This window comes from Chiloscyllium plagiosum, chromosome 11, assembly GCF_004010195.1.
Source record: "Chiloscyllium plagiosum isolate BGI_BamShark_2017 chromosome 11, ASM401019v2, whole genome shotgun sequence".
NCBI classification, from domain to species: domain Eukaryota; kingdom Metazoa; phylum Chordata; class Chondrichthyes; order Orectolobiformes; family Hemiscylliidae; genus Chiloscyllium; species Chiloscyllium plagiosum.
In genome coordinates this window covers 25,103,988-25,131,105 of record NC_057720.1, presented here as the reverse complement: position 1 = coordinate 25,131,105, position 27,118 = coordinate 25,103,988, and the positions used below count along the sequence as shown (strand labels likewise).

General features: G+C 40.0%; 1 protein-coding gene across 9 annotated transcripts in view; it reads right to left on the bottom strand.

Annotated features, from left to right (window-relative positions):
* The window catches only part of szt2 (SZT2 subunit of KICSTOR complex), a 257,630-nt gene that overhangs the window by 155,896 nt on the left and 74,616 nt on the right, over positions 1-27,118 (bottom strand). For 7 of the 9 annotated variants that reach the window (XM_043698914.1, XM_043698920.1, XM_043698917.1 and 4 more), the window contains exons 26-31: positions 23,871-24,096; positions 19,459-19,506; positions 16,768-16,895; positions 15,542-15,800; positions 3,975-4,149; positions 3,438-3,530 (exon numbers count right to left, since the gene is read on the bottom strand). In XM_043698914.1, the coding sequence (XP_043554849.1) occupies positions 3,438-3,530; positions 3,975-4,149; positions 15,542-15,800; positions 16,768-16,895; positions 19,459-19,506; positions 23,871-24,096 (929 nt within the window). The remainder of the gene's footprint in view (positions 1-3,437; positions 3,531-3,974; positions 4,150-15,541; positions 15,801-16,767; positions 16,896-19,458; positions 19,507-23,870; positions 24,097-27,118) is intronic. The other 2 variants (XM_043698918.1, XM_043698921.1) reach the window with 1 other exon arrangement.

The window sequence follows — 27,118 nt, the reverse complement described above, 5'->3', positions numbered from 1 at the left end:
AGTCTGAGAAATAAGGGAGCTCAGAGGGAAGAAATCCAGCCCAGCAAAGACATGACATCATCTAAAATCATGCCATAGGAAGAGAATTAGGGCTTGCCCTTTATCTACAAGACTGGTGCAAAGCCAGAAACATACTGTTGCAAGAAGTAAGCCACGGTAAATTTGTCATCAGAAATTACCAAGCCCCATTTCTTCTGTGAGCTAAAAGGAAACCACCAGGACGGCAACATTTCAAGATTCCATTTCAGTATCAAGTATAATCATTAATTTCAGGTCGTTTTAAAAAGACTAAATGCATACTGCCTCTTTTGTTATCACCATTTCTTGTATCTGTGCATGCCAGTGTGCATGAGTGAGTAGGTGCTGTTGCAAATATATTTGGGTGTTGGAAAATAAATACTTAATTCTTCCTTTTGCTTAAAAATTGATGAGAAATCATGTATTTTACCATTCTCCCAGTTAATCCATTCAGAGGGTTAAAACCTTCATATCCCTTTAAAAAACACGCCTATCTGCGGTCAGTTGGGAGGTAAAAAAATGGTGGAATCCATCCTACCATCTTTCCCCTGTCTGTAACACTTTCCAAATAAATGCCGTCCGCACTCTATTCTTGCCACAACTTTAACCATTTATTGAATGTAGATGAACTATTGAAGTAGACTGATGTGACCCACTGCAGTAGGAAGCCAATCAGTGATTTGTCATTTAAAAAAAAACTATTTTGTGCTGATATGTTTTGCTGCACAGAAGCATGCTGAAAGCATACCTTCCAACTCAGTGAGCAAACTTACATCCAGAACCTCAACCTGAGCTACAAATCTTTTCAAAAATTGCAAACAGAAGCATGTTTGCCAAAGCTTGTCACGATCACTCCTCTGCAGTACCATCTGATTGGAAACACTATGATCTATGTGGCAGTGCATATTCTATATTCAACATGATCTATATTCCCCAGGTTAGCATGCTATTTCATACAACCAGATCCATTCTGCTGAAAAGGAAATGTATTGGGTGGTGGGTAAGTAATGAGTACATTCCCAGCTTTATTTGCTGCCATATATGGGAACAAAAGGTGAAGATGAAGCCCTCAGAGAGAGAGAACAATGGTTGGAGAGACAAAGGAATGTTGGGGTAGTCAATAGCTGCTTGTTGGGACCATTGCTAGCTGACATTGGGATGGCTGTGGTAACAGCTTATGTGATGACAAGACCTTGGTGTGTGGGGTTTGGGGTTTGGGGTAAGGACACGGGAGAAGATGCTCAGGCTCTAAAATTATTGAATTCGTCATTGAATACTGAAGGTTGCAGCATCCCCAAAAGGAAAATGGAGTGTTGTTCTTCGAACTAGTGTTGAGCTTCAATGCAGGACTGCAGCAAACCTGAGTTAGATATGTTGGCCAAGGAACACAGTGTACATAATCTGTCCATGCTTATTGCAGAGTGTAGGTCCTGATGAGAGGTGCTTATGAGTTTAATTTCCTATACTAATTCATTATTACTTAATCCGTGCTAGAAAATTCATGTATTGTTGTCACTTATTTGCACAGTCATAAAAGCATAAATATAAACAGGATTGAAAATTGGCCCTTTGAGCCGACAAAAGCCATTCTGTGGTCTTAAGTTCACTTTCTCATCTGCCCGCTATCACACTTGACTGCCTTTTCAATCCAAAATCTGTCCAAGTAAGCTTTGAGTGTTCAAGAATCCAACCTTTACTATTCTACTACATAGCGTATGTGCTGTTTTTTAATTTTTTTTTATAGCAGAATTAGATAGATTCTTGATAAGCAAAGGGGTGAAAAATGTCAGGGTATACAGAGGAACCTCAGTTATCCAAACGACATGGGTGGGGAGAATTTTGTTCAGATAATCAAATGTTCGGATAATGGAATGTTCAGATAACACAGTTTAGCAAAGAATGGTGATCTTGCAATCTTGTTTGGATAAGCAACGTTCCTCTGTATAGGAACATGGAGTAAATCAGATCAACCATAATATTACTGAAAGGTGAAGCAGGTTCAAGGAGGCTTCACCTGCTCCTAATTCATGTGTTCCTAAGAGAATTTTTAACACTAACGATCCTCACAGAATAAATTCCTCCTCAGCTTCAATTTATATAGAAAGCCCCTCATTTTGAAACTGTGCCTCCTAGTACGAGATGTCTCCATGAAGGAAAATCTCCTTTCAGCATCTATACTGTGAAGCCCCCTCAGAATCTTTTATCTTTCAAAAGATCACTTCTCATTCTTCTAAATTCCAATGAGTATAGGCTCAACCTGCTTAATCTTTCTTCATAAGACAAACCTCTCACCCCAGGAATCAGCTTAGTGAACTCACCCTCAATGCCATATCTCTGTATTTTCTGCAGTAGCCTACCATAAATTCCAATGAGTATAGGCTCAACCTGCTTAATCTTTCTTCATAAGACAAACCTCTCACCCCAGGAATCAGCTTAGTGAACCTATGAACTGGTTCCAAAGTAAGCAAAAAAAGTGATAAAAATTGTACACGCTACCCCAGCTAAGATCTCCTTAATGCCTTCTACAGTCGTAGCAAAACCTCTGTATTTATATATTTCATTCGCCTTGCAATAAAGGCCAACATTATGTTTCCCTTCCTAATTGCTTACTTCATCTGTATTCTGACATTTTCTGATTCATGTATGAGGCCACCCAGATACCTCTGCACTGCAGCATTCTACAGACTCTTTCATTTCAAATAATGTTCTGCTTTCTGTTCCTCCTGACAAAGTGGTCAACCTCACATTTTCTCACATGAAAAGCCACTTGGCATTTTCCTGCCCATTTGCTTAACCCATCTTTATCCCATTGCAGATTTATTGCATCCTCCTTACAACCAGCTTTCTTACTTATCCATGTTTAGTCCGTCTCCTCATTCACGACATTAATATAAATTGTAAATAGTTGAGACCTCAGTAGTGATCATTGCAGCACTCCACTAGCTATAGTTTGCCATCCTGCAAATGAAAAGTTATGATCCTCCCCAGTGCTCAAGGACTCTTCGGCTGTCATCACCACAACTTTCACAATGAGAATGGCCATGTGGGTTAAATACTGTAAAGCTGCTATTTCCAACGAAACACACACGGAACGAATTAAAGGAAAAAAGTAAAATGGCACATCCCTTATGAGGTTTAATCCTATTTGTAATCATATAACGTTTTTAATCAGGCTTCAGTTGACATAACCAAATAGCATTGCCAATCTGTCCCTCAATGTCCTTAACAAAACAGCTGATTTACATATCTCATTGGGGATAGTCATGGTTTATAACCATATAATATGATTTGTGACTTACTGTGCAGACAATCTGCATTTCTCATTAGTAAAACAATTTATAGCTTTGCATAATTTCTTTTCTCAAATCTCTGACTCAATTCCCAATTACAGTGCATGTTTTAGGTCATTGCAAACTTACCTCTCGCTTCGCTGAGGGCGGACAGTAAAAGAAATAATAAGGATTTGAAGGCACAGTCTTGAAATGTTGCCGTCCAATCTCAAGGAATTTGTCCTGAAAAGACAAATTTCAAAGCAAAGAGTCAAAACAGAGGTTTACATGAATATGTAATTATGTAGATCATTTCATCAGTTACTGCTTTTAATTTTAAATGTTCATCAAATAATTTGTGAACTAAAGAATCATTAAGTGAACAAAGTCAGAGATAAACAGAAGTTAAAGGTTAAAATCTAATAAAATCTTCACTCCAACACTGAAGTTTAGTTAATGCAGATTTGCTGAACACAATCAATTGCATAATGCCTCACCTAATTTTATATCATGCCTTTAACGTTTTTCATATATATAATTCACCTCGTTTTTTTCTTCAAGATTTATACCTGAATGCTGTATCCTTAAGAATGGCCACACACTCTATTCCACCCTTATTTTTCTAATGTTTGTGCAATTGTCTGTTCATTGATAAATAAAAATAGCTGCTAAAACTCACTGCAATACCTGAATGATTTTATGCAAGTTGGGGTAGACCTCACAATGTTGGCTGGACTGAAGAAATGATAGAGGAAATTCCAGACAGATCTTCTTCGCTTTTGGTTCTTCGTGTGTCACTGGAGACGCAACACTGGATTGTACACTCTTCAAATCTTGTTCACTGAGGTCTTCAGTCTCTATACTGGTAACAGAACAGAAAAACATCAGTGACCTTAGAAGGTAAAATCAAATAATACGCTATTTATATGATATCGTATATGATCAGAGATGAAATACATTTCCAGTCACTGCAAGTATTAAATCTAGTAATCAGTTTTATACAATACGCTCCAAAAGCTGTCTGGCTTATCCATTCCCCACAAAAATATGCAAAATACATCTGGTAATGGTGTCTGTTGGATTTCTTTTAAATGTTTGGCAAGGTCTTTTCCCTGGTTTGGGGGAATCCAGAACTAGATTACATAAGTTTAGGGTGAGAGGGGAAAGATTTAAAAGGAACCTAAGGGGCAACATTTTCCCACAGAAGGTGGTGTGCATATGGAATGAGCTGCCAGAGGAAGTGGTGAAGGCTGGTACAATTATAACAGTTAAAAGGCATCTGGATGGGTATATGAATTGGAAGGGTTTGAAGGGATATGGGCCAAGTAATGGCAATTGGGATTAGATTAATTTAGAATATCTGGTCAGCATGGACGAGTTGGACCAAAGGGTATGTTTCCATGTAGTATATCTCTACGACGCTATTAGAAGTGATATATTAAGGCAGGTGAGATCATCCAAAACTTTCCTACCTGTACACTAATTTGTACCAAATCTTCATTCATCACACCTTCACACACTGACCTAAGTTGATTCCCGGTTAAGCAATGCTTCAATTTTGAAATTCTCAAGTTATTCCATTACTTACACCTTATCTCTGTAATCTCTCCCAGCATGATTGAAATTCCCTGATATTACTTGCTCCAGCACTAATAGCTGTCTGTTTAGTTTTGGGGCTTTGCAATACCCTCTGGAAACCTACCTCTCTGCTTCTCTTTCCTCCTTTTTGATGGTCCTGAACATCTATATATTTTGACCAAGCTTACATCCTCCCCAATATTGTATCTCATGTGTTAATTAGTGTCATATTTTGCTCATACTGGTTTTGTGAAGCACTTTGAAGACATCTTATTACATTAATGTCGCTATATGAATACAAACTGGCGTCATTGGTGGTAACTTGAAAAAGATTATTGACTAATTACAAAAATTTCTCAGGAATCCACAGCCATTTTATTTTGCTTAGCAAGACTGACATGGAATCCATAACTAAAAGAAAATCAGTATGATTAATCACTACTTCAACTCACAATGCGATTACTGTCATATAGGGTCAAAGAACATTCTCACTATGAGAATTTCTTCTCACATATTTAATCTCAGTCACGAACTGGTACCCTCCCAATGCACAAATCCACCTTGTGTTGGGAACAACAAATCTGCATTCAAAATGATTCAGAAAATTTTACAAAGAAAGAATTCCAGTTTACCAGATACGATAAAGCTGCAGCAACCCAGATCACGTCAGCTTAATGAATGGACATGATTGTTTAGTTAATGGTCATTTATCACTTTAAGAGTTTAGGATCAGAAGTGTATTCACAGGGTATGCAACTCCCAGCTGAGTTTTATGAAGCAATATAATTCAACTCACAGCAGCTGCCGGCAATTTCATTGTCTTTCTATACAGATAATTGCTTCAATCAAATTTACATATGGCAATTTAAAATTGTTCTGCTAGCACGAACCAACTTCCAAGGCCAGCAAGGAGACAGGGGGATTTTGATCTGCTAACAGTTTTATATAAAAACTTTTTATGAAAGAAAATTAGATGATCCCTAACATCCAAAATCAAATTTCAGTGAAATTATGGAGAAAGGTGAGCTAAGTCACAGGTAGTTTAATAAAAATATCAAAGGCTTTAAGATTATGAAAGGAAATAATAAGGAAGACAGAGATAATGTTTCTAGTTATGGAGAGACCAAACCTAGAGGTGATCATATGAAATAGTTTCCAATAAACCCAACAAGCAATTCAGGAGAAATCATTTTACCCAAAGGATAGTAAGATTGTGGAGTCTGCTAAAACAAATAGTGGTTGAGGCAAAGGGCATATTTAAGGCAAAACTATGTAAGTACATAATGAAGAAAACAATAAAAGGACATGCTGGTAGGTTATAGAGAGAGATCTGGCAACAGGCTCCCATGAAGTGTAAATGGCAGCAAAGATTGGTGTACTGCTGTGTTTGAAGATCTATATAACTCTACGATAGCTATGCTAAGACATGCAGAAATATTTTATAATTAAAAGCACACAAAATATTTTGCTTGTAAATTACTCAGGATCAAAATATTTAGATGTAAGTTTGCTCGCTGAGCTGGAAGGTTCATTTTCAGACGTTTTGTCACCATACTAGGTAACATCATCAGTGAGCATCTGGTGAAGCATCGATGTTAGTGTCAAAGGTGTGGTGCTGGAAAAGCACTGCAGGTCAGGCAGCATCCGAGAGGCAGAAGAATCGATGTTTCGGGCAAAAGCCCTTCATCAGAAACCTTGCTGATGAAGGGTTTTTGCCCAAAACATCGACTTGCCTACTCCTCAGATGCTGGTTGACCGACTGTGCTTTTCCAGCTCCACATTCTCAACTCTGATCTCCAACATCTGCAGTCTACACTTTTGCTCACTGCTGTTAGTGACCTGCTTTCTATTTGTGTTTAGGTTTCCTTGGGCTGGTGATGTCATATCCTGTGGTGATGTCAGTTCTTGAGGTGATGCCATTTGACATCATTTTTCCATGTCATTTCTTGTTATTTCTCTCAGATGTGGTAATGTCATTCCCTGTCCCTTTTCAGAAGAACAGGAAATGACATCAACACAGGAAATTGCATCACCAACCCAAGGAAACCTAAACACTAAATAGAAAGTGGGTCACTGACACTAGTGCTTCACGGGAGGCTCATGATGATGTTACCTAGTACGGTGACGAAACGTATGAAAACGAACCTTCCAGCTCAGTGAGCAAACTTACATCCGGAACCTCAACCTGAGCTACAAATCTTCTCAAAACTGACTTTCAAAATACTTCTTTAATAATAATTTCTGCAGAAAACCTCAGGAACTGAAATTACAACTGAGAGGGGAAGGTCTTTACTCAGCAAGTTGTGAGTTCATGGAATGCCCTGCCAGTAGCAGTGGTGGACTCTCCCTCATTATGGGCATTTAAGCGGGCATTGGATAGGCATATGGAGGATAGTGGGCTAGTGTAGGTTAGGTGGGCTTGGATCGGCGCAACATCGAGGGCCGAAGGGCCTGTACTGCGCTGTATTCTTCTATGTTCTATGTCACATAGAATTTTGCATTCCATTGAATACTTCCTCTGATTTCTTTGCTAGTTACCTTAAAGCACAGAGAAAGTAATCACCATGCTCTTTCACCTAACAGTCTTTTTAAGAGTTACTGTTGCTGACATTCAATTACTTTCAGGCCTTCACAACTGTTAGAGTCAGAGATGTATAGCAGGGAAACAGACCTTTCAGTCCAACTCATCCATGCTGACCAGATATCCTAAAATTAGTCAAGTCCCATTTACCAGCACATGGCCCATATCCTTCTAAATCCTTCCTATTCATACACCCATCCAGATGCCTTTTAAATGTTGTAATTGTACCAGCCTCCACTATTTCCACTGGCAGCTCATTCCATACACGCACACCCTCTGCATGAAAAAAATGCCCCTTAGGTCACTTTTAAATCTTTCCCCTCTCACCCTAAACCTATATCGTCTAGTTATGGACTCCTCCACCACAAGGAAAAGACCTTGTCTATTTACCCTATCCATGCCCTTCATGATTTTATAAACCTCTATAAGGTCATCCCTCAGCCTCCAACATTCCAGGGAAAACAGTTCCAGCTTTTTCAGCCTCTCCCTATAGATCAAATCATCCAACCCTGGCAACTTCCTTGTACATATTTTCTGAACTCTTTCAAGTTTCACAATATCCTTCCGATAGGAGCGAGACCAGAACTGCACACAGTATTCCAAAAGTGGTCTAAACAATGTCCTGTACAGCTGCAACATGACCTCCCAACATGTATCTGGATTAGTGGTGCTGGAAGAGCACAGCAGTTCAGGCATCTGCAGTCAGTGTTTTTACCTCCCAACATGCATACTCAATGCTCTGACCAATAAAGATAAAAACAATGACTGCAGATGCTGGAAACCAGATTCTGGATTAGAGTGGTGCTGGAAAAGCCTGGAAAAGCACAGCAGTTCAGGCTGCATCCAAGGAGCAGGAAAATCAACGTTTCGGGCAAAAGCTTCATCAAGCTTTTCGGGCTTTTGCCCCGAAACGTCGATTTTCCTGCCCCTCGGATGCAGCCTGAACTGCTGTGCTTTTCTAGCACCACTCTAATCTAGCTCTGACCAATAAAGGCAAGTATACCAAATGCCTTCTTCACTATTCTATCTACCTGTACATCCACTTTCAAGGAACTATGAACATGCACTCCAAGGCTTCTTTGTTCAGCAACACGCTCCAGAACCTTACCATTAAATGTATAAGTCCACCCCTGATTTGCCTTTCCAAAATGCAGCATCTCACGTTTGTCTAAATAAACTCCACCTGCCACTCCTTGGCCCATTGACCCATCTGATCAAGATCCCATTGTAATCTGAGGTAACCTGCTTCGCTGTCCACACCTCCAATTTTAGTGTCATCTGCAAACTTACTAACTATACCTCCTATGTTAATATCCAAATAATTTATGTAAATGATGAAAAGCAATAGACCCAGCACCAATCCTTACGGTATACCACTGGCCACAGGCCTCCAGTCTGAAAAGCAACCATCCACCACCATCCTGTGTCTTCTTTTTTCAAGCCAGTGTTGTATCTAAATGGCTAGTTCTCCCTGTATTCCATATGATCTAACTTTGCTAGCCAGTCTATCATGAGGAACCCCTTGTCACAATGATGATTCACTGGACGTTTTTATACGTAGTAATATATTTGAAAGTCAAAAAATGAAGATTTCATTTTCTATTTTAAAACCACTGAAATATTTCTACAGGCACTTTGTTAAAATTGTATTGTTGATGAGTTTTCTAAAACAAAATGGAAAGAATTTAAAATGAAACAATTTTGACAGAAAACAACACGAATGGTTTTGAATTTCTTACCACACCTTTCATTATGATTGAAATAAATATTTTAAGTGTATTTGACAGAGTATTGCCCTGTGTACCATAATTTTATTCTTTAGCTAAGTTTGTTTTCATAAATGTGCGGCACGGTGGCACAGTGTGGGTGGCACGGTGGCACAGTGGTTAACACTGCTGCCTCACAGTGCCAGAGACCTGGGTTCAATTCCCACCCCAGGCGACTGACTGTGTGGAGTTTGCACATTCTCCCTGCGTCTGCGTGGGTTTCCTCTGGGTGCTCCGGTTTCCTCCCACAGTTCAAAAATGTGCAGGTTAGGTGAATTGCCATGCTAAATTGCCCGTAACGTTAGGTGTAGGGGAATAGGTCTGGGTGGGTTGCGCTTTGGCGGGTCAGTGTGGACTTGTTGGGCTGAAGGGCCTGTTTCCACACTAAGTAATCTGTAAGTAATCTAATCTAAATAAATAAGAAGTTCACTTGAAGCACAAGGAAAATAAATTCACTCAGGCATTTTGAATTAGGTGCGAGTCTTCCTTCTTCTAAGTCATATTTTTGATAAAATAAAGCATCATTGAAACCAAGACAAACCAACAACAGAGGAATGTACAGTTGCCAATTAGCAGCTCTCAGCATAGAGAAAGGAACTGAAACTGACAAAGTGGGAAGAACAAAATTTATGTTAAAAATATGGTGCATCAAAATCCTGGAAGTCTTGACAACGTAAATATGCTTCCCCTAGCTGGAGAGATTGGGACTAGCAGTTACAGTCTCAGGATAAAGGGCCACAAGATAGAGGAGGAGAAATGCCTTCACTCAGAAGGTTGTAGACATTCAAAAATCAATCAGTCTAAGGTCTGTGGCTTTGCTATGACGTGGTTGGACTGTGGTTTTGGGAGGGTCTGTCAAAATTGTTTCATTTTATATTCTTTCCAATTTGTTTTTGAAAGCTCACATCAACATGGTTCTTGAAGAATACAAGTTTAATGAAATGGCTGTGGAAATATTTCAGTGATTTTAAATAGAAAGTTATTTTTTACTTTCAAATATATTAGTACGTATAAAAACTTCAGATGAATCATCATTGTGGGCATTAAGTAACAGAACCAAATGGCCATAAGATGTAGGAGCAGATGTAGACCATTGGACCAACCGAGTCTGCTCCACCATTCCTTCAAATCATGGCACATCTGACAATTGTCAACTCCACTTTCTATCTTAATCTGAAATATTGTTAATGACCAGCCTCTACAGTTGTCTGTGTTAAAGAATTACACACAGTCTCCACTTTCTGAAAATCAACTCCTCCTCATCTGTGCGACCCATTACTCTGAGATTATGCCCTCTGATCCTGGACTTTCCCACAAGGGGAAACAACCTCTTTACATTTAATCTGTCAAGCTTCTAAAAATCTTCAGGAAGGCTACCTCTCATTCCTCAACCTACTCAATCTCTCCTCGTAAGAAAATCCTTCTTAATTAACCTTCTCTGGATTCCTCCAATGGCAGTATACCATTCCTTAGATACGGGGCCCAAAACTGTTCATAGAATTCCAGGTGTGTTCTGACCAATGCTTTGTATAGTTCTATCAAAACTTCCTTACTCTTATGCTACATTCCCTTCGAATTAACGGCCAAGATTCCAGTTGCCTTCCTTGCTACCTGCTGGACTTGGATGCCAGCTTTCTGTGACTTATGCATTAGAACCCCATAATCTCTATTTTGTAGTGTTCTGCGGCCTTTCTCCATTTAAATAATGTTGAACTGCTCCATTTTTGTATAACCTTACATTTGCCCACATCATATTTGATTTGCCAAATTTTGCCCACTCACTTAACTTGTCTATATTCTTCCATCGACTCTTTGTATCGTCCTCACCACTTCCCTTCCCATCCATTTTTTGCATCGTTTACAAACTTGGCAATTGTACATTCGCTTCCTTCATCCAAGTCATTAATACTTATTGTGAACAACTATGGCCTCAGCACGGATCCTTGTGGCACTCCACTAGTTACTGGCTGCCATCCTGAAAATGCCCACTTGATCTCAAACTTTTTTGCATTCTCTTAGTTAGCCAACCACCTTCTTTTGGGCGAGGTATAATTTCAACCAGTGGAATTTTCCCTCTGATTTCCACTGACTTCAAATTTGCTGGGTGGTCTTAAAGCTATTCCCAGCCAAATATTGTATGAATGTCAAGGGCAGTCATTCTCGCCTTAACACATGAGTTCAGTTCTTTTGTTCACGTTTGGACAACATGGGACTTTAAGTTTTCATCTTCTCCAATTGAGAAATGAGGTTTGAAAAAAAGAAACAAATGAATCTAAAAATTAAATTGGTACATATTGCATGGGGAAGGCAATTTGAAGATTCAACAGCAACTTGATAATTGCTTTCATATTTCTCCAATATTATCTTTTCTCGGCAGTAAATGTTTAAATGAATAAGCATTTTTCAATCATGTTAATATAGTGATAAACAAATAACTAAAGCGAATCATTCTCAGAATTCATTAAAATAAATTTCCAACCTATCTGACGCTCTCTAAACACTGTTCTTCATTAAGAATAAATACTCAGAAGTTCATATCCCAAATTTAAATTTAACTGTGAGAATTACAGTTAGATGTTCAATTCCAATATCAGGAAATTAGGTTCAACTTTTATAAATGTAATGCTAAATTCAATAATCTAAAATGATATGCAATAATGACAAATGAATGCCATTGGTATGCCTTCTAAGTATCATGTATTATTCAGTAAATATGGTATAAATTGATGGGAGATTTGTATTCTGGTTTTCACTGTATGCAACTTTCCCCTCATTTGGTGGCAAAGCCTTTAACCTTGTTCTCTGGAAGTCGATCCCTAAACCATGACATTTTACATCCCAGAAGGCGACCCTGCAATTTTGCCACTGCCCTTAAAGAATTAGCCAGAAGCTCTGTTCCATTTCTTGCTCTTTTACAATGCTTGCTTCTCTTTCATGAATATTTGTCTGTTCCCTTTATAAAAGCCATTTGGATTCCCTCTCACTATTCACAGAAATTCAATCTTTCAAAAAAAAATTCTAACCCTTTCCTTGATTTTTTTTGGTGATAGGGTCAAAGAGTCGGAGAGGTACAGCACAGAAAAGGACCCTTCAGACTATCATGCTCATGCCAGTCAAGAATAACTACCTAACCATTATATGTAATTTTCCAGTACTTGGCCCATAAACTTGTATCAAGATTAGAGTGGTGCTGGAAAAGCACGGCAGGTCAGGCAGCTTCCGAGAAGCAGGAAAATCAATGTTTCGGGCAGGATTCCTGATGAAGGGCTCCTGCCCGAAACATCGATTTTCCTGCTCTTCAGGTGCTGCCCGACCTGCTGTGCTTTTCCAGAACCACTCTAATCTTGACTGTAATCTCCAGCATCTGCAGTCCTCACTTTCGCCTAGTTGACCATAACCTTGTATGTGTTGGCATTGCAAGTGCACATCTAATTGCTTCTTAAAGGTTATAGAGGTTTCTGCCTTTACCAACATTATAAGCAGAGTGTTTCAGTTTTCGACTACCCTTTGGATTTTTTTTTTTACATTAAACCTATGCCTCTAGTTAACGAGCAGTGAAAATAGGTTTTTATTTTGATTAGATTAGATTAGATTACTTACAGTGTGGAAACAGGCCCTTCGGCCCAACAAGTCCACACTGACCCGCCGAAACATAACCCACCCATACCCCTACATTTACCCCTTACCTAACACTACGGGCAATTTAGCATGGCCAATTTACCTGACCTGCACATCTTTGGACTGTGGGAGGAAACCGGAGCACCTGGAGGAGACCCACGCAGACACGGGGAGAACGTGCAAACTCCACACAGTCAGTCGCCTGAGTCGGGAATTGAACCCGGGTCTCTGGCGCTGTGAGGCAGCAGTGCTAACCACTGTGCCACCGTGAGTATGTAAACACGATCTTCTCAAAATTTTGTTTGTTCAATTATTAAAAGCCCTTCATTTCTCAAGTTTTCCTCTTAAGTAAAGCTCTGGGAATGTCTGGGTGGTACAGTGGCTCAGTGGTTAGCCTACTGCCACACAGTGCAAGGGGCCCGGGTTCAATTCCAGCCTCGGGTAACTGTACAGAGTTTGCACATTCTCCACATGCCTGTGTGGGTTTCCTCCAAGTACTCCTGTTTCTTCCCACAGTCCAAAGATGTGCAGATTAGATGGATTGGCAATGCTAAATTGCCCATAATGTCCAGGTTTATAGAGTCATAGGGATGTACAGCACGGAAACAGACCCTTCGGTCCAAGGAGTCCATGCCGACCAGATATCCCAACCAAATCTAGTCCCACCTGCCAGCACCCGGCCCATATCCCTCTAAACCCTTCCTATTCATATACCCATCCAAATGCCTTTCAAATATTGCAATTGTACCAGCCACCACCGCTTCCTCTGGCAGCTTATTCCATACACGCACCAACCTGTGTGTGAAAAGGTTGCCCCTTAGGTCTCTTTTATATCTTTCTCCTCTCACCCTAACCCTATGCCCTCCAGTTCTGGACTCATCCACCCCAGGGAAAATACTTTGTCTATTTATCCAATCCACACCCCTCATGAGTTTATAGACCTCTATAAGGTCACCCCTCAGTTTCTGATGCTCCAGGGAAAAAGGCCCCAGCTTTTAGATTAGATTAGATTACTTAGATTAGATTACTTACAGTGTGGAAACAGGCCCTTCGGCCCAACAAGTCCACACCGACCCGCCGAAGCGCAACCCACCAATACCCCTACATTCGCCCCTTACCTAACACTACGGGCAATTTAGCATGGCCAATTTACCTGACCTGCACATCTTTGGACTGTGGGAGGAAACCGGAGCACCTGGAGGAAACCCACGCAGACACGGGGAGAACGTGCAAACTCCACACAGTCAGTCACCTGAGGCGGGAATTGAACCCGGGTCTCTGGCGCTGTGAGGCAGCAGTGCTAACCACTGTGCCACCGTGCCGCCCACAAATTGTTCAGCCTCTCCCTAAAGCTCAAATCCTCCAACCCCAGCAACATCCTTGTAAATCTTTTCTGAACCCTTTCAAGTTTCACAATATCTTTTGATAGGAAGGAGATCAGAATTGCACACAATATTCCAACAGTGGCCTAACCAATGTCCTGTACAGCCGCAACATGACCTCCCAACTCCTGTACTCAATACTCTGACCAATAAAGGAAAGCATACCAAACGCTGCTTTCACTATCCTATCTACCTGCAACTCCACTTTCAAGGAACTATGAATCTGCCCTCCAAGGTCTCTTTATTCAGCGACACTCCCTAGGACCTTACGATTACGTGTATAAGTCCTACTAAGATTTGCTCTCCCAAAATGCAGCACCTCGCAGTTATTTGAATTAAACTCCATCTGCCACTTCTCAGCCTATTGGCCCATCTGGTCCAGATCCTGTTGTAATCTGAAGTAACCTTCTTCGCTGTCCACTACACCTCCAATTTTGGTGTCATCTGCAAACTTACTAACTGTACTTCTTATGCTCGCATCCAAATCATTTATGTAAATGACAAAAAGTAGAGGACCCAGCACTGATCCTTGTGGCACTCCACTGGTCACAGGTCTATAGTCTGAAAAACAACCCTTCACCACCACCCTCTGTCTTCTACCTTTGAGCCAGTTCTGTATCCAAATGGCTAGTTCTCCCTGTATTCAGTGAGATCTAACCTTGCTAATCAGTCTCCCATGGGGAACCTTGTCAAATGCCTTACTGAAGTCCACATAGATCACATCTACCACTCTGCCCTCATCAATCTTCTTTGTTACTTCTTCAAAAAACTCAATCAAGTTTGTGAGACATGATTTCCCATGCACAAAGCAATTGTTCAGGCAGCCATGGGTTAGCCATGGGAAATGCAAGGTCACAGGAATAGGGAAAGGGGAGGTGGGTCTGTGTGGGATGCTGTTCAGTGGAGTGGTGTGGACTCATTGGGCTGAATGGTCTGCTCTATACTGTATGATTCTATGATCTTAGCGAATCTCTCATTTAGCCTCTCCATAGCATTAACATCTTTTCCAAGGGGAGGCATAAAAGCTATGAGCAATATTTTAAATGCATCTCATCAATGATTTAGTCCACCTCTGATGGGATCATCACTAAAACAATATAATTACAACAGAAAATAAATTACAATTGCCTGCACCGCACAACAGAAAAGAAATTCCTCATGTACTTTTAACTCAACATGAACTTATTTGTTCCTGATCAGAAGTTTGAATGCCTAGTATAAAGCAGGATCGTTAAACTTAACACTACTCGCCTGTTATCAGCAGACAGCTACTAAATACCAAATGTGCTGGCTGGGAGATATGTGACAACCAAAAACACAGGACAGTACCTTGAAGTAGATGCAAGAACTCCCCTCTGGACCCGGTCATCCTCAGGTTCTACTCCTCCAATCACAAATGTAGGGTTGGAGTCATGATCACTCCAACGCTGCAAGTCATGACTTTCACGGAATGATCGGATATGTCCACAAAGTGTTTGCAGAAAAGTGGTGATATCAATTTCCTGCAGCAATTCCTCACAGTAGTCCATAGCTGTAAGCAGGTCTTGAGAGCTGATGTAATATGATTGCTGTAAACTTCTAAATACACCTTTAAGAAGAAAATAAAACAGCATCTTAAGAATAAACATCTGTGGCTTCAACAGAAGTTTTATGGTACTAATATGCCCATTAAGATGAGTGAATTCAACTTTGGGAATGAAACATTTTCTCCTTTTAACCAAGTTTATCCCATACCACATAGATTAATATAAACATTGCTTCAAAAATGCACCTTAATACAAACCTTTAAAAAAAACATCCCTTACTGCACATTTGCATTATACAGAAGTTCAGGATCAGGATGTACACATGAAGAATTGAGTTAAACAAGAACAACCTGTTACTGACAGCGCATCTTTGGCAGGTTCTAGCAATGAAGAACAATGGTTAGACTGGGGATACCGTCACAATTTTAATGCTGTGAAAAGGGCTAAAAGTTTAATTTTAATTTTTAGGCACTGAATTAAAATCAGTAACATTTGAATTCAGTTTCATGACAGTATTATCAACAAAATTGAAAAATGAGTATTATATGACAACAGGGGGACATAGTATGAAGTTTTCCCTTCTCCAAAATGAAACATTTTGCCACCAAGTGAAATTTAAAAGTGCGATGTAAAAATGGCAGATTGAAAGTTAAACGTATGAGATTAGAATAGGGCCATACTACCTCATCAGGCTTATCTCAGAATCAATTATCTGTTTTTAATTTTTCTCATAAAACATAAACCAGAAATAAGAATTTGAATTTTATATGGGGGCATAAAGCTTTGCTATTTTTCAAGAGTAAACAGCAGCCTGCTTGAAAATAGCAAATTGAGCACTAGACAGCTTTACAAGAATTCTAGTGTAAGGTATACAATATATCATCATTTTATTAGTTTCTATATACATAAACATGGGGGAGAAATGTTCATGTCTTGGGTTACACAACACTTCAAACAGTTGGGACATGGGAGAAATCAGTGTTGAGTTACTGTAACATCAAAGAGCACAAACCCTCAGACTTTCATTACCTTTTACATAACATTGATGGTAATGCTCTTGAATAAGGTTGCAGTAGTTGGTGAGTTCTTTGTTCTTGTGGAGATAAGATTGTGGATCCACTGAGGATGAGTTTGCTGGCCGTTCCTGCGACAACGATCTTAAACCAACGTTAAAAAATTCATAGTAGCAATTATAATCATTTTCCTGTCCATTTTATATGGCATTATCTCCCACCACTGAAACTCTCAAAACAGCACTATCAAATTCAACAGCAATAAATACTATGAAGAAGCTGCATTCAAATAAATTAAGCACAAGGAGCTAAGACAGAGCATAAGAATTTGGAGAAAATTCTTGCAGTACTCTTTAGACAACTCAGACATCAGATATATCTAATGTCAGTGAAGCACTGATTTAATATCATGACTGATCTGTTCTTTTAAAAAGCATTCCAATATTAAGTATGAATTAACTTGCGTAGTGGAATAAGGATGAGTTAAGTCCGTAAGGATTCTGAGAGAGCTGTATTGTAATAGATTGAAAGGACAGCTTTCTTAACTAATATTAATAAAGGAAAAACACCTGCTGCACGAGATGTTCTTGACAGTTGTGAGAATTCCAATGTTGCTATTAATGGAAAGCTTAAAGTAAAAACTTGACAGATAACATCCAAAACAGAAGAAAGTGGAAAAATCTCAACTCATGATTAAAACCTTTGCTCAAGAACCATGGTGACTATACACGAAACAGCCACTGCTGTCATTTTCATTACAGAGATATTAATGCTATAAGGGGTCCTTAAACGCTATCAAAACATGCAACATTTCCAGTGAACCATAAATCCAACAACAATCTAAATTTCAAAATCTATGGAATAAAATTTAATTCAATTGCTAATTTTCTGCTCTATTATTAGGTATTAGTTGCTTCCAGTTCTCCAAGCTTGCTCACAGTAACACTACCATGCACGTGCCTCACACCAAATAGCAATACTAGATTCAGCATCAGCAATTCTACCCCAAGTTACAAAAATAGTTTAGGCTCTTTACCACACAGTTCTCCATTAGTAGCATTTCTGCAAGCACTGTTCTAAAGAAAAAAGTTAGAAGGAAAAGAAACTGCCAGCACAGCGCACTCCAAAAAGCACACCCTGGTTATAATCTTATACTGGCAGAGACCAGGGTTCGGATTTTCTGTTCAACTATTGGCTGAGATTGTGCAAAGACAAAAAAAGCAACAAAATTGTTTTGATTCATATGATTATATAGATGCACAGCAAATAAAACCACCTTCAGCATGGCAATTAAAATGTAGAAAATAGTTTCATGGACTAATCAAGGTCACAAGCATCCAGATTTTACACTGGCAGACTAAATCAAAATCTCTGACTGGATTTTAACTGAACTGACTTGTCAGGTACAGGGGTTTCCACTCCACACGGCGTACATAAGGTAACACCAACATGTTTCCTACTCAGAAGTCAGCCTGATTTACAGGCTTTGTTCCAGTTCATCATGGAGAAGATCAAAGGAAGACACAGGGCAAGATAAGCCCATCCCCAATAGCAGCAGCAGTGTTGGGGGTGGAAAATCTATTGAAGTTCTCATTTAGAAGATGGGATCGGCATTAGATTAGAAGGCTGAAAGACAGGGAACAGAGGTGTGCAGGGGAACATAAAAAGGCTCATCGGAGGCCAATGGGAAAACTGAAAAGGTTGAAAATTGGAAATATTGAATTGCAGGATTTGACCTTGCTAGAATGCTGGATCCATCAGGTAATTTGAAACGCACTCCCCTCTCACCCCTCCAGGATTCGACAGTCGTTGGCTGGATTTAGCTGCTAGGTTCTCAAGTTTGGGAAAATTACTGCCCAGATTAATTCAAAATGTTGAATTATAATGCATCTCGCAGCAACATTCTAATACTTAAAATGCCAAACCACATTCTTGGGGTGGGTTTGTTGCTTGTCTGTAGACATCGGAAGTCAATGGATTCAGATTTTTATCACTTTAGTTTCCCATTCAACTCAAACATGTCAGTTTTCGGGTTCAAAAAAAAACTGCCATCCAGAGTCACTATTTGTTTCGATTTAAACTGTTGACATGGAGCAGACAGGGTTAGTGTTTCAATGTACACGTCATGTAATCAATATTTCTGAAAGGCTTTTGTTGACTTTTACAAAGTAAAATGCGACCCAAATTATACATCTGAAGGTTTGGGAAATGGTTAATTATTTTCTGCAGCAGCAAACAGCAGAATGCACACAGTACAACATTAATTTAGAACTCGTGCTATCCTGGGGAAAACTGCTGGTCAAATTCCCAGGGCATCTGGTTAAGAAGAGAAACAAAAACAGAACCAAGCTATTTTAAGCAAAAGGAGTAAATTACATGGGGGATTCTTTCACAAACTTTCAGTCAAAACATATGCAGCTGAAGAGACTCAGCATTAGGTGGTATGCTGCCTTTTATATGAGGTGAATCCTGGTACGTGAAACTTTTGAAAGGAAAGGAGAAAATTATACACAATAAGAAGATTATAGGTAAGAACAGAACATTCAAGTGAAATGAGAAAGGATTGGAACACGAACATGCAAGTCACCTAGTAGCAGAAAAGAATATCTGCTATTACAAAAAAAAGTCAATCCCTTAACCAAAACAATCAAAGCATGTCCAGCAAGCAATGAATAGGAATCAGGGCTTAAGCTGATAGCTTTGCTACCTGGTTTTCAAATCCTGATACAGTTCCCAGGAAACATTGTCTTGAGATCTAAATTATTCAGAAGAGGAGGAAATTAAAAAATGCATAATCGAATCAGTCTCATTTAATTCAGACATGATCACCTCATCAATCTTATTCAGTAAGTGGAGAGGCAGAAATAAAACAAAAAGAACACAATTGATAGTGCCATGTTCCTGATATTAAAGTGACACAGTGTCTGAGTTAGTGTTGGGAATGGAATTACAAGGGTGAAAAGCTTAGAAGTGAAGTCAGCTTAATAGATCTTCCAGTTCAATTAAGATAATAAACTATGACTTTTAGATTCTGATGACCTCATGGTATAAGACCAAAACACATTGGAGCAGAAATTAGGCCATTCATTCCAACAAGTTTGTTCCGCAATTCAATCATGGCTGATAGGAAAATGGGGTTGAAAACCTATTTTCTCCCCATAATCTTTGATCCTCTTGACAATCAAGAACCTCTGTTTTAAATATACTGAATGACCTGACCTCCAGAGCCTTCTGGGGCAATGAATTCCACAGATTCACCACACTCTGGATAAAGAATTTTCTCCTTATCTCCATTCTAAAGGGCCTTCCCTTTGCTCCAAGGCTGTGCCCTCGGGTCCTCGTCTCTCCTGCCAATGGAAACATCTTGCCAATGTCTACTCTGACCAAAACATTCAGTATTCTGCAAGTCTCAATCAGATCCTCCCTCATCCTTCTAAACTCCATCGAGTATAGTCCCAAAGTCATCAAACATTGCTCATAGTAGCTTTTCATTCTAGGGACCATTCTCGTGAATGTCCTCTGAATGTGCTCCAGGGCCAATACATCCTTCCTGAGATATGGGGCCTAAAATCGCACACAATACTTCAAATGTGGTCTGGCCAGAGCATTGTAGAGCCTCAGAAGTACATCATTGCTTTTATAATCAAGTCCTCTCAAAATAAATGTCATCACTGCATTTGCCTTCCTAACTATTGACTCAACCTGCAAGTTTATCTTGAAAGAGAATAGTTGCCGCCCCACACCCCGCCCCCTTCCGATTCTCTTTGCATTTCAGACTTCTCAATTTTCTCCCCATTTAGAAAATAGTCATACCTCTACTTTTCTTACCAAACTGCATGACCTCACACTTTCCCACATTGTACTCCATCTGCCACTTCTTTGCCCACTCTCCTAACCTGTCCAAATCCTTCTGCAGCCTCCCCAATGCTACTTGTCCCTCTACTTACTTTTATATCATCTACAACCTAGCCAGAATGCCCTCAGTTTCTTCATTCAGGTCATTAATGTATAAGCTGAAAAACTGTAGTCCCAACACTGACCCTTGTGGAAAACCACTAGTCACCAACTTCCAGCCTGAGAAGGACTCTTTTATCCCCACTCTCTGCCTTCTGCCACTCAGCCAATCTTCTATCCATGCTAGTACCTGGCCTCTAACACCATGGGCCCTTATCGTATTCAACAGTCTCCTGTGTGGCACCTTATCAAAGGCCTTCTGGAAGTCCAGATAGATAACATCTATTGGCTCTCCTTGGTCTAATCTGCTCATTACCGCCTCAGAATTCTAACAAATTTTTCAGGCATGACCTCGCCTTGATGAAACCATGCGGACTTTGCCCTATTTTACCAAGTACTTCCATGAGATTCAGAAATTTCATCCTTCACAATGGATTCCAAATTCTTATCAACCACTGAGGAACTGCCCCAACCCTCACCCAGACGTGCCACATTCTATTATCACTAGACTATTAAACCAGTAACGTCCTAGGTGTCCAGGATCAATCCCTACGTGGCAGATAGTGGAATCTGAATTCAATAAAAATCTGGGAGTAAGAGTCTAACAATAGAAATGAAATCATTGCTGACTGTTGCAAAAAATTAATCTGTTTCACTAATGTTCTTTCGTGAACAAAATCTGCCATCCTTACCTGGGCTGGCCTACATGTGACTCCAGACACACAGCAATGTGGTTGACTCTCAACAATTAGGGAAAGGCAATAAATGCTGGCTGAGTCACATGCCATGAATGGATTTTTAAAAATCTCAACTATGTAAAAGGATTATTAAGAAATATCCTTGATATACTTAATGACAGAGCCTCAACCGCCCTCCTCCAATTTACTACCCTCAAAGAAGAAATTCCTCCTCACCTCTGTCTTACATGGGTGACCCCCTACACTGAGATTATGCCCTCTTGTCTTCGACACCTCACCAGGGGAAACAACTTCTCCACATCTACTCTGTCAAGCCCCCTAAAAATCTTACTTATTCCAATATCATTGAAACTCCAGTAAAAACCAGCCTAACCTTCTCAACCCTTCTTTTCTGAAGAAAATCCCTCCATATCTGGAATCAACCTAGGGAACCTTCTCTTGATCGCTCACAATGCCAGTACATTTTCCTTAAGTAAGAGAGCCAAAACTGTTCTAAGTGTCTTCTGATTAGCACCTTGCATAGTTTTAGCAAGATCTCCCATTTTTTAAACACTCAACTCCTCTTGAAATAAAAGCCAAATTTCATTTGCCTTCTCTAAAACCTGCAGAATGTGAATGCTAGCTTTTTGAGATTCATATAAGAGGACACTCCAAATCCCTATGTGCTGCAGCTTTCTGAAACAAGATGGGAAAAAAGAGAGACAGCTTAGTATTGAAGGGCATCTCTCAAAGTCCTTAAAGTGCACCTACAACATTTAAATGGCTTACTTTATTACACAACTGGTGATCGTGCATCTCTCATTGTAACATGCCGGTCTCTCACTGCTGGATTCTTGACATGTGTCAAGAGCCAATTTTAAAGTAAGTATCCTTTGACTTCTAAGCACCAAACCAGAGTTTGTTTCTTTGAATGTTGGATAATGCAGGATGAAAGAATCATGACAACTCCCAAGGAATATGGCATATAATTCATGGGTTGGACATCAGCTGCACGTTCATGGAAGAATATTCCTTTCAGATGATGAAACTGTTGGTTTCTGTGATGTTGTTCAGTTTTAGAAGTATGCACTGGTGGCACCCTGTACCGCTGGAGTGCCAGAGTGGCAATCCAGAGTACCTGCTTATTCTTGTTATTATCATAGAGGAAGTTTAGGTAACATTCAGTCCTGGCAAACAACTCACTATCTTATGAAAGTATATGAAACAGATTGCAAATCCAAGTTTAAGACGATTCTAGTGGCACCATGCAAGAAACTAGAGATGAAAAGGCTGAGGCTAACATGACAAGGTCTTCTTCTAGGAGGCTGCAGATGCCAGCAACTACTCAACACTACACTCTCAGTCTGTAGTTGCCCTATTCCTGAGAGGTCAAGAAACCAGAGTCCCTCTTGCTCTCTACAGCCTATCACATGACTAATGCCTCCTGCACCCTCAGTAACTCTCCTTTACTACTGATGATCACACTACAGCTTATCATCACTGCCATGATGATGATGGTTGTCTTCTGAACTACAGCCCCTCACTTTGTGCTAAGGTGTGAAATTGTCCTAAATTCTCCAATGTTTTGTACAATCACAAGAGCTCCGTGTTAAACATTTGACAGCGAGAACTGACAAAGCAGCTGCAAGAACTAAATGTTGATAAAATTTGGAAGCTATCTAAAGTTGATAAACACCCGTGAAATACACTTTAAACACTGCTTTTTGTATTGGTAACCTTCCCAAGGTCTGGCAAACACCAACTTTAGATATTAGATTGAAAGAAAGCTACACTTCTGTGAAAATCTCATTCTCATCCAATTATCACCTTAAATGCTACCTTCACAACCCAGCACCTTGTGTCAACTCCAGCAAGCAGGTTTGCTTTGTTTTTGCAGCCAAAGGCAGCTCAGTCAAGCACAGCATTTAGGATAGGTCCCAATCATGACCTTTTTTTCTCCGTCAAATGTTATTATCTGTCCTCTCCAAACACCTATTCTTGCCTATGAAAATGCTCCCAATGTGCCCACATTACAAACCAAATGTACTCTATAAATCCCAATGCAGTGTGTGCTCAATAAATAGATACATTTACCATGAGTAAGAAAAAGAGAACCTTCTTTGAATCAGGATGTAACTATGTCATGGGTATAAATAATCAACTGTCTTTCTGCATGTTATTGTGCACCTAGTACTGTAAGAAGTACTGTACACAGGCCATTTCTATACCCCTGGTTACATTTAATGAATAAAGATAGATTAAGCAAATGTTGCCAAAAGCAAAATATTTGCTGATATGGTACTTTGCCAGCCTTTCCAGTTCTATCAAAGATTGTTAACTGACTTTAGTCATGTCATTTATCTGCTCGACCAATGAAGGTTACATTTCTTTACTAAGAAGATGGTGTAAAAATGAGAAATGACAATGTTTCTGTAACATATTCAGATAGCATATACCTGCAACGTGAGCAGAGGGAGGAAAAACTTACCTGAAATAAATGTCCTTTTTAGAGCGTTCAGCGCAAGAATTCACAAGTTGCTCCCTTAACAACTCCAGGGAGCAGTTGTATATGTAGACAGGACATCGAAGGTGATTTGGGTCACACAAGTCAATCTGAGAAGTCTGTCGGCTGAATGTGATGTGACAGTCTTTTTTGGAAGGCAAACTGAACTCTACGCGTTCCTTTTCTACTTCTGAAGCCACATTGTCTGAGTCTGTGGAACAACATCAATAGGAACAAAGCACATATTTGGAAAAAGCTCAAAGAAATAGAGACTGCATGGCATAAAACACTACGACAAGCCAGAGTTACCAACTGTGAGAACAGCTCTTTATTGAATAGTAACACTATAATATCAATGTAACTATATGAGGACTGGGAGATAAACAGCAGAAAGACATTGACTAATAGGTCACCCTACCAGTTAAGTCAAACAGTGAGTGTTTATCCAAGATAGGGTGGTGTTGAAAGAATAGTATAATTATATTCTGCATAATCTCATTCCAGGAAGTAACAGAGACCACTTATGCACATAGATTATAACAACAGGGCAGACTGAGATTGAACTTCAGATATTAAATTATCACATTCTCCACTGCTACCACACAAAGCCAACTTCTGCAGCCCTTTAAAAGACTATATTGAGAAATACATTTTGAATTCAAATGCTAATAACTCTAACGTGGGGCAGCATGATGGCTCAGTGGTTAGCACTGCTGCATCACAGCACTGGGGACCTGGGTTCAATTCCACCCTTGGGCAACTGTCTGTTTGCATATTCTCCCAGTGTCTGCGTGATTTGCTCCAAGTGTTCCGGTTTCCTCCCACAGTCCCAAGATGTGCAGGTTAGGTGATTTGGAAATGCTAAATTGTCCATTGTGTCCAAGGGATTTGTAGTTTAGGTGGGTTATCCATGAGAAATGCAGGTTTACACAGATGGGGTGGATCTGGGTTGAGATGCTTTTCAGAGGGTCAGTGTGGATTTGATGGGCCAAATGGCCTGCTTCCACACTGCAGGGATAATACCTGAAAGCTAACAAACATTAACTAAAAATGAAAACCTGTTATATCTAATGTCAGGTGCATACAGTGCTAATCACCGGGGCCGATGCATTCAGAGAAGACCAGAATCAGGCTGCATCACTCCTCTCACAAAGTGCTTGCAAACATGTGCTGGGTGGACACTCCACTCCAGAACAAAGTTCAGCACTCAAGATCTGACTAAATCAAGTGAAAGCCTGAGACTCCATGGCCACTGATTTTTCTGGGTGATGTAGTCTATTCTTGGTCACGCTCCCTTCACAGCAGATGTGATACCACTGAAAGACAACTGCAGCCTCCTAATTTCTGAGTATGAGCAAGGTCCCCAAAACCAGTTCCCAGAACATTTATGAGGGTGAGAGGAGTACTGGCTCCTCCAATCACAAGCTGTTTGTTCTCTCTCTTGCTGCTGTTAATAGATATAGTGAATCTATCAGTGTGAGAGAAGCAGTCTCAACAGAAGAAGCTGCAAGCAGTTAGCTAAGGAAGTTCCGCAGTGAGGAAGTCACTGGGAAAGCTAGAGCCACGTTTTCTCTGAGCTCTGCTGTGTTTCTCTGAATGAAGCAAACTGCAAGCAGGTTGTGAGAGAAGGAGTCTGTGAAGAGATTGTGAAAGAGGCAACAATGTGGCTGCAAGTGGGTTGGGAAAGGGGTGAGTGCAAGGATGCAATGGGGTGGGGGGATGAAGAGGGAGAGAGGAGACAAGGAGGCTGAAAGGGCAAAGGAAGTGAAAGAGCAGCAAAAAAAAAGGAAACCGGTTTTAAACCAGTCAACAAAAATAGCAACCTAATTGAGAGTGAAGAAACTTGAAATCACTATGTAATAAATTACAAGCAAATGAATGTAGAATCTCTATCTTAAGACTGCATATATTCAGGAACTACTATCCAGGAAAAAGCTATTGCAATGCACACAGCGTAGGTTGTTCAATTTAAATCTGAGATTAAGATCTGAAATGTAGCAAAAAAGAATAGCGACTCCTCAGATACTGAATCAGTCCATGTCCAATTGCAGCAATGCAGCAGCATTATGATTGCTGAATTCCCCACTATCAACATCCTAATGGGTTACCATTGACCAGAAGCTGAACCACTCTAACCATATGAATTCTATGACGACAAGAGCAGGTCAGAATTGAGGAACCCTGCAGCAAGTAACTCATCTCCTGTTTCTGCAAAGTCGGTCCATCACTTACAAGACACAAGTCAGGATGTAATGTTAAAAGATTAAATGGGACACTCTCTCTGGATATTAAAGAGTTAAACTGCTCTAATTGAACATTCTGGAAGTGGGTGGAGGACGTTCATGCAAGAATGCAGACGACTCTCACTCCATTAAGACCGTCCTTTGCTACTATTGCCCCTCCTACTATCAAATTAAACGCTCATTCAATCTCTTCCATTTATAAATGCTTTCTAGCCATCCCCTGAAGCTAGGTATATCACATCTAAATTGTCTTGGGGAATTACTGAGTTAGGAAATCATCTATATAATGATTCCTCAGGATTAGGGCATTTACATTTACATTATCTCAGAGGGATGATCTCATTCTACTATTGTACCATGTGACTGTGAGGGAGTAGCTGGCAGTTGTCTTGAGTGGCATGTGACTGTGGGGGAGCAGCCAGAGTATCTGTAAGCATTTACCAACTGACCTGTATAAAGGGAATGCATTTTCTTTGTTCGGGGTCTCTTTTGACTTGCACGCCTGCAAGGAGGGTCAAAGGGGGTCACCTAGCTTGTACAAACTTTAATAAACTTCAATTGTTTACAGAAGTTGATGTGTGTGAATTGCATCTCGTGTGTGAAACTTCGGAGGAAAAAAAACCTAACAAAGAGTGCGCTTGCCTGGATGTATGCAGCTCTAACAATACTCAAGAAAGTTAACGTATTCCAGGCCAAAACAAAGCATCTGATTGGTAACATACCCACAAACATCAGTCCCTCCACCATGGACACATAATATCATCCAGAAAATGCACAATAGAAAATCATAGAGGTACCTTATATAGCACATTCTAAACACGAGAAATCATTTTGAAAACGACAGACTTTAAGGCATCTAAGAAATTCATGTCATCCTTGTGTACTATGTCTTTAAATTTAAGCAAGATGGGATGACTATTAAAGATATGCTGAATTCTTCTACTGCTGCTTTTGAGAGTTCAAAAATCCCATGCATATACAATTATATAA